This window comes from Balaenoptera musculus, chromosome 17 (assembly GCF_009873245.2).
Source record: "Balaenoptera musculus isolate JJ_BM4_2016_0621 chromosome 17, mBalMus1.pri.v3, whole genome shotgun sequence".
In the NCBI taxonomy this organism is placed as follows: Eukaryota; Metazoa; Chordata; class Mammalia; order Artiodactyla; family Balaenopteridae; genus Balaenoptera; species Balaenoptera musculus.
In genome coordinates, this window is record NC_045801.1 from 15,527,526 (window position 1) to 15,543,696 (window position 16,171).

At 39.8% G+C, this 16,171-nt stretch overlaps 1 protein-coding gene across 1 annotated transcript in view; it reads left to right on the forward strand.

Annotated features, from left to right (window-relative positions):
• The first annotated feature begins 256 nt into the window (after nt 1-256).
• The window catches only part of TMEM65 (transmembrane protein 65), a 55,217-nt gene continuing 39,302 nt past the window's right edge, over nt 257-16,171 (forward strand). Inside the window, exon 1 of the mRNA XM_036830674.1 lies at nt 257-1,039. Coding sequence (XP_036686569.1) covers nt 754-1,039 — 286 coding nt within the window. The 5' untranslated portion in view covers nt 257-753. The remainder of the gene's footprint in view (nt 1,040-16,171) is intronic.

The window sequence follows — 16,171 nt, forward strand, 5'->3', positions numbered from 1 at the left end:
GTACTACTCAGCCACCCGGAGGCCAACGCAAGGGGCAAGGTCCCTCTCTCTCTCCACCTTCACGCTTCAGAGAGGGTGGGGACACGCGTGCACGCTCTTTAGCCCCGAGAAAGCGCGGCCCTCAAGCCTGCACAATGCGCCTGCGCAGCCCTGCCTCACCCACCCCGCCTCTTTCCTTCGCCCCGCCCTGTTAGCCCCTATATTGCCGCTAGGGGTAGCGGCGGCGGCTGTGGTCTGAGAGCGCGGCTGCTTTGAGGGCGCGGAAGCCGTACGGTGTGGGGACTAGGGCTGGCAAGAGGGTGGGAAAACCGGCGAGAGAGGAGGGCGGTGCCGGGGAAGGGCCGTGCCGGGGAAGGGCGGCGCGTGGCTGACTCATCCCTGTGGAAGATCAGACTGACAGACACAAACCCTTGCCGAACCCGCCCGCCCGCGCCGCTTCTCTTTGGTTGGGAGGCGCCCGCCCGCACCGCCCGCCCGCCTTCTCCGGGAGCGCTCTCCCGGCCCGGCCGCCTCAGAGAAAGTTTTTGTCGTCGGGAGGGACCGGAGGCGCCGCGAGCCTTTGGGAAGGGAAGGAGGACTGAAGAGGAGGCTCCAGCCGCGCGGGCCCGGCGAGTGCATGGTTCCCGGCGCCTCGGCTGCCTGTCAGGAGGACATCGGGGCGGGGTCGGGCTGAGCCCAGCTCCTTCTTCCCGCGGGCTCACCAGAAATCGCCCTGCCGGACTGCCGCGGGGCGTCCCCGCTCCTCAGCCCGCCATGTCCCGGCTGCTGCCGCTGCTGAGGAGCCGGACCGCGCGCAGCCTGAGGCCGGGCCCGGCCGCCGCGCCCCGCCCGCCGTCCTGGTGCTGCTGCGGGCGGGGGCTGCTGGCGCTCGCGGCCCCGGGCGGCCCCCGGGAGCTGGGCACCCACCCCAAGAAGGAGCCCATGGAGGCGCTGAACACGGCGCAGGGCGCGCGCGACTTCATCTACAGCCTGCACTCCAGCGAGAGGAGCTGCCTGCTCAAGGAGCTGCACCGCTTCGAGTCCATTGCCATCGCCCAAGGTAAGGGGGGCGCGAGGGGGGCGAGCCGGGGGCGGAGGGGCGGGTGGCTAGAGCCCTCCCCTACCCCGCCTGCGCCGCGGCCGCCCGGCCGCCCCTCGGCCTGGGCCCCTTGCCGCCGGCCCCCTCGCCCGCTTGGCCTCGCGCCTGGGACGTCCGAGGGGGCGGGGGGAACTTTGCGCCTCCTGAGTGTCCCCGGGGCAGGTAGGACGGGCGCGGATCGTGCCAGGCAGCCAGGGCCAACGCTTGGCTGGTTCCTCCCCAGCCTCACAGTTGGAGCTTCAGCCCCAATTACCAACCGACGTTGATTTGATTTTGTTTAGATTTGCTGTGCCCCCCGTCCCCCAGCCCTCCTGTCCCCCTGTAGTCCTTGCTGCTTACTTGTGAACGTGCAGCCATGCCGGTGGCCTGCGGTGCGTGCTTCCAAAGCGCTACAAAGCCGAGAGGCAGGGGGAAACTTCGCTAAATGGTTATCAAAGGAAGATGTGTGAGGGTCCGAAAGAAAGGATGTTGCTTTGTTAAGGCAGACGTGTTCTCAGCGGCTTGTTTGCGTACACCTCCAGTTGGATTCATTAAAGCAGCCGAAGGAAACATTTTCCTGGGAAACTGAAAGCGTGGATCAGACCAGCAACTGCAGATACATACTTGCAAGCCCATCACAGGTTTGGTGCTGCCCAAGTTAGACTCCCGTTTTTGTTGTGCCTCCAGAGGATGAAAGAATGCAGTAGTTAAGAAGGTATTTTTCTGGAAATCTGTGGCTCTGCAATAAAAAGCGAACTTCTGCTCAAAAATAATTTCGAATTGTGAAAGCCAAACTATTTTTAAGCTAACCTGTTAAAAGAGGGTATTTTTCAAACCGGTGCACCATGCTGGTATGTCAGAATTTGAGTCCAAGTGAAAAAGCTAAAAAGTCAGAAAATCAGAAGGATGAAAGGGGCCAGTGATCAAATCATTGTCTTAAGATACTTTGGCCATTTGATTACCGTGATACAGACAGAATACATTGCTGCTGTTTTATGTTATACATTCTGGTGTGTTTGAAAGGTTTTTTTTGTTTTTTGTTTTGTTGTTTGTTTGTTTTACCAACCTACCCTCAAGGTTGGTAGGTACATAAGCATTCCATAGGTTCCGTAAGTTAAGAGCACATTTATTTGGAGCAAGGCATTTGATCTGCCGCAGGCACTTGAAAGTGCTTCTTTGGTCTGTGTTCAGGAATGGAGGAGAGAATTGTCTACCTCATAAGCAGGACTTTTCTACACTACTTCTTCAGAAACTTTTTATTAGTTGTGCCTTTTAACTGCTTTTTTTTCCTCCGTTCAGGGAATTGTGGACCAATTTATGGTATTGGATGATTCCAGACATTGTCTACCCACAGTGCTTCTATAGGACAAATGTAACATCACAATCAATTTGGTTACTAAATGTAATCATGATATTACATGAAGTCATAATCAAATACTAGCATATTTGTGAGCTATGTGTGCACTCAGTGTGTGGTTTTAAAATATTCACTTCTGAAAATGTGACCCTTGGAAAACTATAAAGACATTCATGCTAGAGCATTAGTTTTAGGAGTCTTTCTCCATGGGCAAGACTGTTTGAACACACATTTGGCCTTTTCTAAGTAATTTCTTGGAAATTCTGCATTAACATTGTTACAAGATTGGAGGACCTTATTAATATGATTTTATGACAGTTCATGAAAAGCATGTCCTGTGATACAAATGGATAAATTTTGCCTCATACCTTATTATTTTAGCACATGCCAGTAAGAATGCTACATTTTCCAGTGAAAATAGAAAATGTATTTTAAAATTTAACATGGTTTTAAATATTATGGAAAGGACCTATAAACTTCAGTCAATGGAGATCAGTTAGCGTCAATTAAACTTAATAATACATAAGTTATATGAGAGAGAAGTTGGTAATTTAAGATGTCTTTGTTCAAGATAAAGGGTATAAGAAACAATGTGGTATTCAAATGCTTATTTGACTTAAAAGCTAAAGAACTTCCGAGTTTAAGTCAACTAATTTTGCCAATGTTGATGACTAAATTATTGCTCTTTGACTCAAACGACACTTATTGATGATGATGGTTTAATTTTTAATACAGTCTTAGTGTTCCTCGTTGTTTTCAATATCAATACATATAGTTTCTATGGAGATAACTGGAATCATCACTAGTAAATTACCCTATTCATTAACCATTTAAGGTAGAGAGGATTTATTATGTTGAGAATGCATACAGCTCATTCTATTGCTGAAATCAATTTTTTCCCCAGACAAATGAAAAATTGCCATGTTTTTCTTTTATTGTTGCTTTTTGAGTGTTTTTAAATGCTCAACCCATGTATTAAATATGTGTGTACTAAGTGCACTTTCTAATGAAATAAATTATGTTAAAAGAGCTGTTTCTTACAATAGGAAATCTTATGTGTTCTTGGAAAGAGTGCTTGCATGATCTAATGAAGTGTTTTGGATTTGGTGTGGAAACATTACAGGAAAAGAAAAATCTGTGCTTTGAAATGGAAGTGGGGTCTACTGTTGAAATTTGGTATATTTGCCCTTATCTTTCTTATGTGTTTATCAGTAGGCATTTGATATAGTCTGTGACAAGATAAAGCTTTAGAATCAGTTTGTAATAGATAAGGCAGACTTTGTGGGATGTCTTGTTATAGTTAAGTAAGATATTGTGATTTTTAAATTACAAACTGATTTCCTTCCTAGTTTTAAAAAAGTTGGTGTTCTGTTCTCAAGTTATCTACTCAACCTGCTCTCTATTCTTCCAGAAAGAGTCCATAGTCTTCTGATAGTGTGCACTGTTGGTTCATTGTTTTTACAAGTAGGACTGACAAGCTGATGTTATTACTGTTGCCTTTTAATTTTAGCTGAGCTTTTTAAGCCAAATTTGTTTTCAAGTTTTGCAGTTACTATTTCTATTTATAATTATTTTTTAAAACTTTTAGAATACTTATTTGGTTTTTGAAGGATGAGCAGTGCTCATTGCATTAGTTAGTTCTACATTGCTGTACAACAAATTACCCCAAAGCACAGTGGCTTAAAACAAACATGTATTGTCTCACGGCTTCTGAGGATCAGGAGTCCTGGGGCAGCTTAGGGGGATGTTTCTGCCTCAGGGTCTCTCGTGAAGTTGTAATCAAGCTTTCAGCTAGGGCTGCATCATTGAAGTCTTGACTGGGGCTGGAGGAACCAGTTCCAAGAAGGCTCACTCACATGGCTGTTGGCTAGAAGTCTCAATTCCTTGCTGTGTGGGCCTCTCCACAGGGCTGCCTGAGTGTTTCAAGACATGGCAGCTGTCTTCCTCCAGAATGAGTGATGAGAGAGAGACACCTAAGCTGGAAGCCACAGTCTTTTATAACCTGGTCTTAGAAGAGATAGTCCATCCTTTTTTGCCCTCGTCATACACTGTGGGAGCATACTATACAGGCAGGGTGTGAATACCAGGAGGTGGAAATCATTGTGGGGGTCATCTTGGAGGCTGCCTTCCACGCTTATTTAGGTGTTGTAATTAATGCTCATTGGAGAATTACACAGAAAGGTAAGAGCTGGCTTTTGGGGAGGCACAATGAAAGATATGATTTGAAAAAAGGACCTTCTTAGGGAATATTTTTGTTAACTGTGTACTTAAAGTATTTTAAAAATGAGATTCTTTTTATATATAGCAAATAAGGGATGTTTTGGGGGAACAGAGCAGTTTTTCTATCAATGTTAGATCTTAATCAGCTTGCATTTTTTTTCTGTTTCTCTGTGTAAGTGATAACTGTATATGTTTAAAAAAATTTTTTTACAAATTTTTTTTACCATTTATCTACATCCATATAGATACACCATATAATTCTAAATTTAATCTTGTAGTTCCCCACCGTTGTGATTATTTACTTAAGGTAGCATGAGGAGTTTTGTTTTGAGAACTTGCCATATAGCATACTCAGAATACATAGAAACAAAGATGATTTTTTGTGGCGTTCCAGTCCACTAGGGATCTTGGACTCTTAACAAGAGTATTCGCATTTTTCTCAGCTCTTTGTATAGGATTATATAAGAAAGTGGCAGCGCTGTTAAGCTATTAGCCTCCATATGAATTGGAGATAATCTTGGCTTTTGCTCAAAGGGAATAAGAAAGAGGGCAAGAAAACATTTCATACTCCAAATTAAGATTTGTGAATAAAGATATTTAGGTGCCTTAGTTGAAACAGTAAAAGAGGAATAAAAGAATAACTAGACCTGCAAGAGGAGAAGAACAGGATGAGGATATGAAATGTGGATTGAGTCAGGAAGAGTGAGTGATCTCTAATAAGCTGAGAGCTTCTATATCCTGGCCCTGGATAAGTAAATGAAGCTTTGTTACAATCAGTTATTTTACCAATATGGAAAGAACCTAATTATAGCAGTATATTCCAGCAAGCTTAATTACGATACTTTAGAGTTAATGGGAATGTTGGAGTAGCCCTATAACTAGGGATTACTGCCTAGAAAACAGATCATATAAATAGGAATTTTTTCTTCCATTACAAAATGGATATAGTCTATTTAACAATCTTTAATCATCATTTAACATGTAACTTGAGGTCCAGGGTTATTTGTGACATAAAACAATGACCGTTCCATTATTTCTCATGGTTTTGTGGATCAGGAGTATAGGCAGGGCTCAGCTGGGTGATTCGTCTCTTTTACATGGTATCTATGGGGGTCACTCGGTAAACAGCTGACAGATGAGCTGGTCACAGAGTCCAAGATGGCTTCACTCACTTGTCTGGCACTTTGTTGGACATGGCTGGAAGGCTGGGTTCAACTAGAACTATTGACCAGAGTAGATGCATGTGATCTCACCAGTATGACAGTCTTAAAATGGTCAGGACTTCCAGAGAAAATGTTCCAAGAGAGCTAAGTAGAAGCTGTAAGACTTTGTTATCAGTTTCCCATTGTTGCTGTAACAAATTGCCACAAATATAGTGGCTTAAAACAACACAAATTTATTCTCTTAGAGTTCTGGAAGTCTGAGGTCCAAAATTAGACTTAAGGGGCTAAAATAAAAGTGTTAGCAATGCTCTGTCCTTCTGGAGGCTCTAGGGGAGAATCCGGTCCTTGTTTCTTCCAGCTTTTGGTATTCCTTGGTTCTTGCTCACATTAATCTCTGCTTCGGTTGTCACATCATTGACCTTTTTGCCTGTCTTTTATAAGGACCCTCGTGATTACATTTAGGGCCCACCTGGATAGTTCAGGATAATCTTTCTCAAAATCCTTAACTTAATCACATCTGCAAACTCTCCTTTGCCATATGAGGTGATGTAGTCACAGGTAGGGGGATTAGGATGGGGACATATGGGGAGGGGTATTATTCAACCTACCACAGTTTATGACCTAGCCTTGGAAGTCCCAGAATGTCATTTCTGCTGCATGCTATTGGTCAAACAAGTCACTAAGACCAGTCTAGATTCAAGGGAAGGGAAATTAGGAGGAGATATTCTATGTAGGTAACCATAACTAATAATTGTAGTTTGTTCCTTTATATCAGTTCCTTTATATCTGTTATAACATTTAAAAATTAATCGTTTCTGTTGGAAATCTTGTATTACATCTTTCTTTATTAATGCATACCAGTAACATATTAGTTTTTGTTTGTGTGTCTTAAGACTTTTGACCATTCGTTCTTGTACTGAGTGCCAGTATAGTGATAGTGATTCGTTTGATTGATAGATATATATAGAGACAGAGGGAGACAGAGATGTATAGGACTCTTTCCTCTGTATCAGGATATCTTAGCCTTGGCGGTATTGACGTTGGGGCTGGTAATTCTTGTTGTGGGGCTGTCCTCCACATAGGATATTTAGCAGCATCCCTGTCTTCTAGCCACTAGATGCCAGTAGCACCCTCCCACCCTCCTCACCCCAAGTTTTGTGTACCAAAAATGTCTCTAGACATTGCCAAATATTCCCTGGAGGAGACACTGGGTGGGAGGAAAGGGAGGAATTTAGCAAAACCAATCTGCTTGAGGGCCATCCCTTTATATGAAATGCTATATCAGACTCTTCACCTCATTATCAAATAAACGAGCTTTGTGATAACTCTTTTCCTTGATTGTGATGCCCTTTCACTTCTAAGTTTTTAACTAAATTCTAAATATTAGACCCTTAGAAAACAGGGCTTCCAGATAAGTCAAACACTGCCATAGTTGAATTCACCAGTAATTTGCTGGTGTTCCTCTCAATAGTCACTGTTTTCTTACTTTTTATAGCAGTTGTGACAAGCAAATTTTTATAAAGATGTTTGTAGATAGGAAAATTGCAATAATATAAAGTCTGCAACTTTATAGGGTCATCCGAAGGGTCAGGCAGAAATAAAGATAATGGATAATCTTGAATGTTGGGAATGATCTGATATTGAACCACTATCAGTGGCAACTGTTTTAGTTTTTCTAAAAATAGTGATGAATTTGTATAACTATACTCTCAGCTGGTTTTCTCTGGCACGAGAGAATATAAAGCTAACTGGAACAAATAGGGACTAAATTCCTGAGTGCAGATTTTATTAGCATCTTGCTCGTCAGCTGAATTAATTAGTATGTAAGATTCTAGCCTTGTCTTTGACTCATAGGTTTATGCTTTAAGTGAATGAAAACAATGACATGAAAGCAAGTAGTTATTTGTTAAAATATAATAACGTAGTTACCTCAAACCATCTGGTAAATGACTCTTCTAGACAAAGGACCTTGCAGGTAACAAAACGTCATTCCTCTTTTTTTTTTTTTGAATTTTATTTCATTTTTTTTATACAGCAGGTTCTTATTAGTTATCCATTTTATACATATCAGTGTATACATGTCAATCCCAATCTCCCAATTCATCCCACCCCCACCCCCACCGCCGCTTTCCCCCCTTGGTGTCCATACGTTTGTTCTCTATCTCTGTGTCTCTATTTCTGCCTTGCAAACCGGTTCCTCTGTACAAAGCATCATTCCTCTTAACCTCTGAAACGTTTACTTTGACTGTGTTTGATGGCAACATATTTGAACATACTGCTTTTTTCTCTGCCTTAGTAAAAGTATAACGAGCACAGTTTTGCTTGTACCAGATGTCCGAGTCCTTGTATACTGTATTTTAATACGATGATTTTCTTTGGGGCTACTTAACTTCTATTTGTAGAGATACTAGTCATCACACCAGATGCCCCCAGAACGCTGTGCTGTTTCCGTTGGCATGCTTTCAGGCCGTGTCATAGTGCTGGCGAGGTGTGTCGGATTTGTTCTGCCCCTGCCCCAATCCATCCCCAGTGCCCTCGGACCGCTCTGCTCTATCCTCATTCATCCCTTGTGGTAAACTTTGCTGCTGTGGAAGGAGGTCTGCTTCTCCGGCGTCTCTGTTGTTGTTTCTAATGTCTGCTCTTTGTCACTCTTCATGGTGGTTTTTTTTTTTTTTTCTTCCAGTATCTCTTTCTCTCTTCACCCTTATGCTATTCAGTAGGGTTTAATCTTGATAGGCATTTCAGGGTCACAGACCACTACTCTCCTGTCTCTCCAGCTAGCCAGTTACACCTATCACATTGCTATGGACCTCTGACTCTTCAGATCTCACACTGAAGATCTTGTATTTCTGCTAATGTTACGATTATGGCCGTTCAAAGGATTGTTGTTGTAAATACCTGAAAGGCACTTAGGTTCAGAGAAGTTTAGGCTAGAATGGTGTTCTTTATTACTTGGTTTAGTTTAGATTTTCTGTCTTCTTTCTGAGTTTTAGGGTAGACTATTTAGGGCATTGGGTTATTAAAACATTTGTAATTTTAAAAATAGCATGATATTTTGTAATATAACTTCTGAATTTCTGTTGTATAATGGTTTTTATATTTTATAGAAGACATCCCACTGCTACCACTATTGCTGCTGCCAACACCATTTTCATTACCATTACTTAGCAGTTATTGAATGTTTGCTACAGACATACTGAGCTAATTAAGTGAGTTTTCATATAATTATTCTGTTTACTTCTCTTGGAGAGAGAAGGAATTATCTCTATTCTATGGATTAAGATGCTGAGGCTAAGAGGAGCTTGCCCAAGATCCTAAAACCTCTGTGGCAGAGTAGAGTTTTTAGCTTAGCTTTGTTTGACTTTAAAATCCCTGTTCTTATTATTGCACCTTTCTGTAGATATTCATACCTGGAATTTTTTTGACACGTGCTGGGAAAAAAGGTAACAACTCAAATGCTCAATAAAAGTCACATGTGCTGGTAGTATATCTTAGTCTATCTTTTATATGTTTGCATAATATACACATTCAATACAAAAGCAAATATAGCATTGTTACTTTTAAAATAAGGGAAATCAAAGTAAAATCAGTGTGCAAAAAAGTTTATAAATTGTGGGGGGATTTTGAAAAAGTCAGAAAACTAGTATTTGGGACTTCCAACTGTTATAAATCTTTAACTTTCTAACCGTCATTCTAACTTTCCTTTAGATTTTTAAATGAGTTAAAAAAAATCTAACATGCTATTCATAGAAGACCTTTCTAAACTTAGAAAATTTATTTGTGTAACAAATATTTGTTACTCTCCCTACCATAATAGACTCGGTACTGGATACTGGAGGCGTGTCAGAGAATTAATTCAGGGAAATACTCTCATGAAACCTACATTTTTGAGAGAGGAAAGATAAGAGCAATAAAGTAAATAATAAAATAATTATAGATAGTGTGTGCTATTAGAAGAATAAATAGAAGGACATTTACTTTACTTAAAGTGATCTGGGAAGGCCTCTGTTTGGGTAATATTTAAGCTGAAAATAAAGGATTGAGACGAAGCCATTCATTCAGACAGATGGAGGAAGAGCATTCTCAGAAGGAAAAGCAAATACCAAGAGCCTGAGATAGGAAGGGACTTCACATAGTGTAGAAATTGAAAGGAGGCAAATATGAGTGGAACTTAATGAACAAAGGGTAGAGTAGAATGGGATGAGATGTAGGTAGGCAGAAGCCAGATTAGCCAGGACTTTCTGGGCAAACCATATGAAGGCCATTCAAGCGTTTAAGCATTAGTGAAATGGTATTTCAAGAGCCCTCTGGCTGCTATTGGACAACAAATTGGAGGATGCAAATGTGTAAGCTGGGAGACCACTTAGGAAGCTGTTACAGTAGTCTAGGCTAGCAATGATGGTGGCTGGGACTAGGTGGCCATAGAGATGAAGAGGAGGAGATGGAGTCAAGATATACTTGTGAGAGTGAACTGATGGGACTTGCTGATGGGTTAGAAAGGGTCAGATAATTAAAGGAAAGGAAATAGTAAGTGATGACTTAGGTTTCTGACTATAGTGACTGAGTAAAAAGTGTTATTATTAACTGTGAGGGAGAAGACTGGGGAAAGAATAGATTTGGGGGTGTGGAACTTAAAGTGTTAATTTTGGACATGTCAAATTTTAGATACCTGTGTGAATATAAATGGAGATGTCAAGTAAGTAAGTATGTGTGTTTATGCATGTGTGTGTATTTATACACTTAAATCTGGAGCTCATAGAAGTTTAGGCTGAAGATGTAAGTGTGGGTGTCAACAGCTGTATATAGATGGAGAGGAAGATCCAGGACAGAACTCTGAAAAGCACCAATGTTTATTGGAAGGGAAGATGAAGAAGGATTAGAACTAGAGGGAGACTGAGGAGTGTCTACAAAGTCAGGAAAAATAACAAGAATAGTGTATTCCAGAAGCTAAGTGAAGAAGACAGCATTTCAAGAAAGAGGGAATGATCTGATGCTTTAGATGGTTCAAATAAGAGGAAGACTGGCGGGGTGGGAGGGTGGAGTAAAGAAGGTCTATTGGATATAATAACGCAAAAGAGAGTGATGTCTTTGTCAAGAATTATGTGGGGAGAAGCCAGATTTTAGTTGGCTGAGGAGGGAGTATCAATAAGGAAGGATTCAACTCTTTAAAGGGAACTTTGGATATGGAGGGCAGGAGGTGTTGGGAAGTAGCTTGAGTACTACTAAGATTCCCTCTTTCCTCATCGGTCAGAAGTCTGAACTTATTTTAAATATATGTTACTAGTTTACTCATTTTTTACAGAGTCCTGTGTAGAATTCTAGTTTATCAGAGAAAAATGTAATATCACAGGTAAGCAAATTATACCTCTTTTTAGCAGTATTGTGTAGAAAATACACAGGCCATTTAGCAAGTAATGTCTTTTCATTTTCTTTGGTAAGAAGCTTAGAGAAATCAAGAAGATGATTTGAAACTCCACTTTCAAATTAAAATACCTGAAGGCTAGGGAGAACATTTTTTTCCTGGGATGTGGGACTTTAAGTGCTAAAACTGAAAGAGTCCCAGGCAAACTAGATGGTTAGTCACCCTACCTGCCCACGGGTGACAGTATTTTTGCCGTTCTCACAGATTAAGGCTTTTGACTCATAGGAGAGGTTGAGAAAGGGATCCAGGTAGAGTTTCATGTCCCTTCTGCACTACTGCTTTTTCCCTTCCTCTAGGTCTGTACCACAATGGACACTCTATTAGGGCTCCTTCTATTACATTTTGTGTCTGGTGAGATTTCTGGTGAAAGAACCTGCAAGAAGGTGCAGACTCCACAATTTATTCGTACCCTGATGCCTTCACACTGTTGCACTGGCTGTCACTCTGCCTTCACCTGTTCCCTTACTATTCTAGCAGTATTCTTATGGTGTCCGGTTGCATCTGTCTCAAGTAAGCATGTGCTAACGTCTCCTCTGTCCTTGCAGGTGCCTGCTTCTCTTTTGATCTAGGGCCAATTGTTTGCTTTGTGACTTGAGTTCTCTTATGGGTTTGAAATAAGTCATAAATTTGAATTTAGTTTGACTTCATTTCACTGTAAGGGTGGGAGCAATACTCTTTGTAGCTCTCTATATCCCACAGTGAAAACTAGAACCTGCTTCACAAAGTTTAATGTACATATAAAAGGATCTGGGAATCTTACTGAAATACAGATGCTGTTTCAGTAGATTTGAGGTTGAGCTTGAGTTCTGCATTTCTAACAAGTTCCTAGTGATTCAGTGCTACAGATCCAGGGGGGCAATATTTTGAGTAACAAGGTTATAGCAAGTGTTTTTGTTTTTAAGGTGAGAAAGTTGAGGTCATGTAGATAAACTCAGGCATCCTTGCATTTTGAAAGGAAGCAGGCAAACATGTGAGAGTGATAATGTAAGATGTGGCATATTTTGTGAGCTGGCAGAATTTTGCTTGTGTGTTAGAAAGATCTTATGGTTTAAAAAAAATTATTATAACATTTTTTTCTACTCACAGGGACCTGTTAACAACATTACAAAAAGTGTGAATTGTTAACACTGATTTTATAGTTATGCAACGATCACTTTTGAGTAATAAATACTGTGTAATAGATTTATTCCTTTGTTCTCATTTCTTTTTCTTTCCCATTATTACCTTGAATATACTGTTCATTGGTTAGTCTCATTTCTTCAGTGAACCATGTCCTCTTGTCATACTTTTTTTCTTCTGCTTTTCTTCATCCTGTTCTTCCTATGTTTTCCCCACTCAATTTTGTATTACTTTTAAAATTTAGAAACAATCTCAAATTTCTGAAAAAGTTTCAAGTGTAGTACACTAAGATTTTTTTTCCTTCCCCTGAATCATTTGAGAATAAGTTGCTGACATGATGCTCTGTCATCCCTGGCACAGGGTAGGTTCCTTGGGAAGCAGTCTCTGAGACAAAATTTAGCATGCAGGAAGTTTACTGGGAGTGCTGTTTGGAATCCTTACCTTAGAAAGGGAAGGGAAGGAAGGAGTTTTGGGCAGAGGTAGAAGTAAAGTGATGCAGTCTCAACCGAAGCCTTAGCTGAACCTGAGGAGAGGTCTAGAGATAGAACGACCCTTCAGTGCTGTCCTGAGTTGGATGAGAGGTCCAGGCCTCTTCCTCTGTGAAATTACATGCGGAACTGCCCTGGGCAGGGGGCAGAGCCTTGGGTGAGGCAGCATTCTTCAGCTGAAGCAGTCCCCTAAGAGGACTGTCACTGAGGGCTGTCTCTCGGAAGGACTTCGGGCAGCTAAGGATCAACTGTGTATCACGATGTCCACTACAACTGGAGTACTTTAGCCTATACTTCCTACAAAGAAGAATATTGTCCCATATAAGCCACAATATAACATGGATAGATTACTACCATCTTATTCTCTGTCACTCAGGTTTCACCAGTTTTCCCAATAATGCTCCTTTACACCAAAAAAATCCAGTCCAGAATCACATGTTGCATTTAGAATTTCCTTTATTTGAAACAGCTTCTCAGTCTTTCCTTTGGCTTTCATTACCTTGATGGTTTTGAGGATTACAGACCAGTTATTTTGTAGCATATACTTCAATTTGGTTTTGTCTCTTTCCTCATGAATAGATTCCAGTTATGTATCTTAAGTAGGAATATCACAGAAGTAGTTTTATGTTCTTTTTTCCTCCTATCAGTTGCTCATGATTTTTCTTTGTTTGTGATGATGTTAACTATTTCTTGATTAACCATTTCCTTTGAACATTTGACGAAGTAATATCTATCTGACTTATCCACGAGAGAGTTACTATTTTCCTTTTTGTAATTAATATTTTGTGGGGAGGTACCTTGAGTCTATGAAATATCCCATTCCTCATCAACTATTCAAGTTATGAATTCATATCAATATATATTCATGGATTCTTACTCTATTTAATGGGTTACAATTGATTACTTTCATTTTTGACCCTCAAACAGTCCCATATTTCACCAGTGGTAACTCCTTCAAGTTGGCTTCTGTGTCTTTTTGACGTCTCCATTACTCTTTGAACGTTTCCTTACTTTCTGGCACCATGAGATGTTCTAGGCTAATCTTAGCACATTTCCTACCCTAGCCCTGGAATCAGCCATTTCTATAAGGAGCCCTGTTTTTTTTCGGTGTAGAATGGTATTTAGAAACCAAGACGTGCACATTAAGTGTGCTCATAGCTATTAGGGTGTTGCTGTTCTCAGGCCCGCACAGTGGACAGAGTTAGTGAATATATGAATGTATGTATTTATATACATAATAAATATTATTTATATTTCTCTATCCATATCTATTATAACATAAGAGTTCATAACAATTTTTCCAATCCTGATCCAACATCACAGAGTACATTCTTGTTTCTGTCTTTCTGTATTTCTAACTTTATTTTCTGATGGAAAAATACCTGACTCCCATTATCCTTAATATATTTATTCTTTTGATCATTCCTCCTACATGTCACCAATATCCCATCACCACCATTGAATTTATGCTCATTTCATTAAATAATTCAATTTTTTTTGTTATGGCAGTCAGTCCCTGCTTTACACAGTTCCCATAAGCATGAATTTTAGTAACCATGTTTTAGTTAAATAACACCAGTCCCCAACAACAAGGTTCAAATTTTATTTACCACGGTATATTAACTCTGAGTAATTGCATAAAGTATTAACTTTGCTGCTAGCTCCTCAGTCCACAAATCACTGTGTAAAAACAGGGGGTGCCTCATGATTGTGACCAATCATATCACTCTTTCACGGTCTGTCAGTGATTGGTCACTACTTATCTGTTATTCGGTTCACACACAGACAGCAAAATGTGTAGTTGTGTTGCCTCCTTGTCTCCCAGTGATAAACCTATAAGACGTTTAAAAAAAAAAAAGAATGAAAAGGGAATGGACCAAAAAAAGATGAAAATGCAGCAAAGAAAAGTGATAATGCTGAAGTGAAATTTTAATCAAATGCAAATGAGGTTATAGAATAAATAGCTGACTGTGGGAATGTTCACACTGCTGTTGAACTGCTGCCATTTGAGAGACTCCAGATATGCAGCCAGAGGAGCTAAGAGACCGCAAACTTATGGACATGAATGAGGAAAGTGAGAAGGTTGTGATGAAAAGGATGACATTCCAGAGAAGTGACTCTGGTAAAAATTTCACATTAAAGGAACTCTCAGATATTTCATGATATTAAAAATATGAAAGATAAAATGCAAGCTATTTCAGACTTAGAAAGGAGTGTGACAATTCACCAAGGCATAGAAAAGATGCTTGTTCCATTTTGTAAGTTATATGATGAGAAAGAGAGTGCTAGCACGATTGAAGCGACTTTTGATCATTTAATTTTTTTTTTACAAAGCATAAAACACTTTATTTCTCAGTGTTTCTAATATTTTAAATTACAGTATATTAAATAAATATCAGTTTTACTATTTAAAAACTTTCCCTATATATTTATAACTGCCAGTAAGAGAATTTTTAATGTTTTGGAAAAAAAAATTTAAGGTCACAGAACAATTATGATTTTTCCCATCAGTTATTGTTTGCTTTGCAGCTTGCATTGTCATTTTTATGTCCCCACACTATTGTGCAAAATGAGAACTGCCCATATTCTAGCATGTTTCACTTCAAAATTTCATATACATTTGAAAACTTATACATATTTTATTTATATTTTTGCTTGAATACATTGATTTAAAAATATTTTTAGCATGCAGGTATCCTAAACCCGAGATTACTATTGTGAAGCGAGCGAAGGAGGTATCATCAGCAGAGACCCCTGATAGTATTGGTATAGTACAATCTTGCAGTACTGATTGTTTGTCAGATGTTTAATGCAACTGGAAAAGCATCTATTTGACAGAACTTCTTGCTTGTTTGAAGTAGAATGCTTTGGTTATAGTGATAGTCTTTTTTTGTTGTTTGTTTGTTTGCATCAGTGTTTTAGACTGTCTACAGAATATTTATTTTTATTATCTAACCCTAGACCTTGTGGATATGATCAACTAATAATTGCATGTTTAATTAACTGAAAGATTACATTTATGATCTTAACAAAAGACAAAATCACTTATAATTATATTTAAATAACGTATTTTCAAAGTTGTTGAAATAACGAGAGCAAGTGAGACGTAAGAAACAACAAAGATTATGAATATCTTTAGGATGAATGAGTAGGATAAAAGGACCACACACAAGGAAACCTTCAGAATATTGTAAAGAGAAACTGTGTTTAAGTAACTGAACTTTAGGGAAATATATTTTAAGAGTATATTCTTGAATAATTTGGAAGTCTTATGTAAGTTCACTTTAAGGCCATTCATGAACTTTTTTCAGATTCAACCTCCATGCAGCTTGATATCTAACTTCT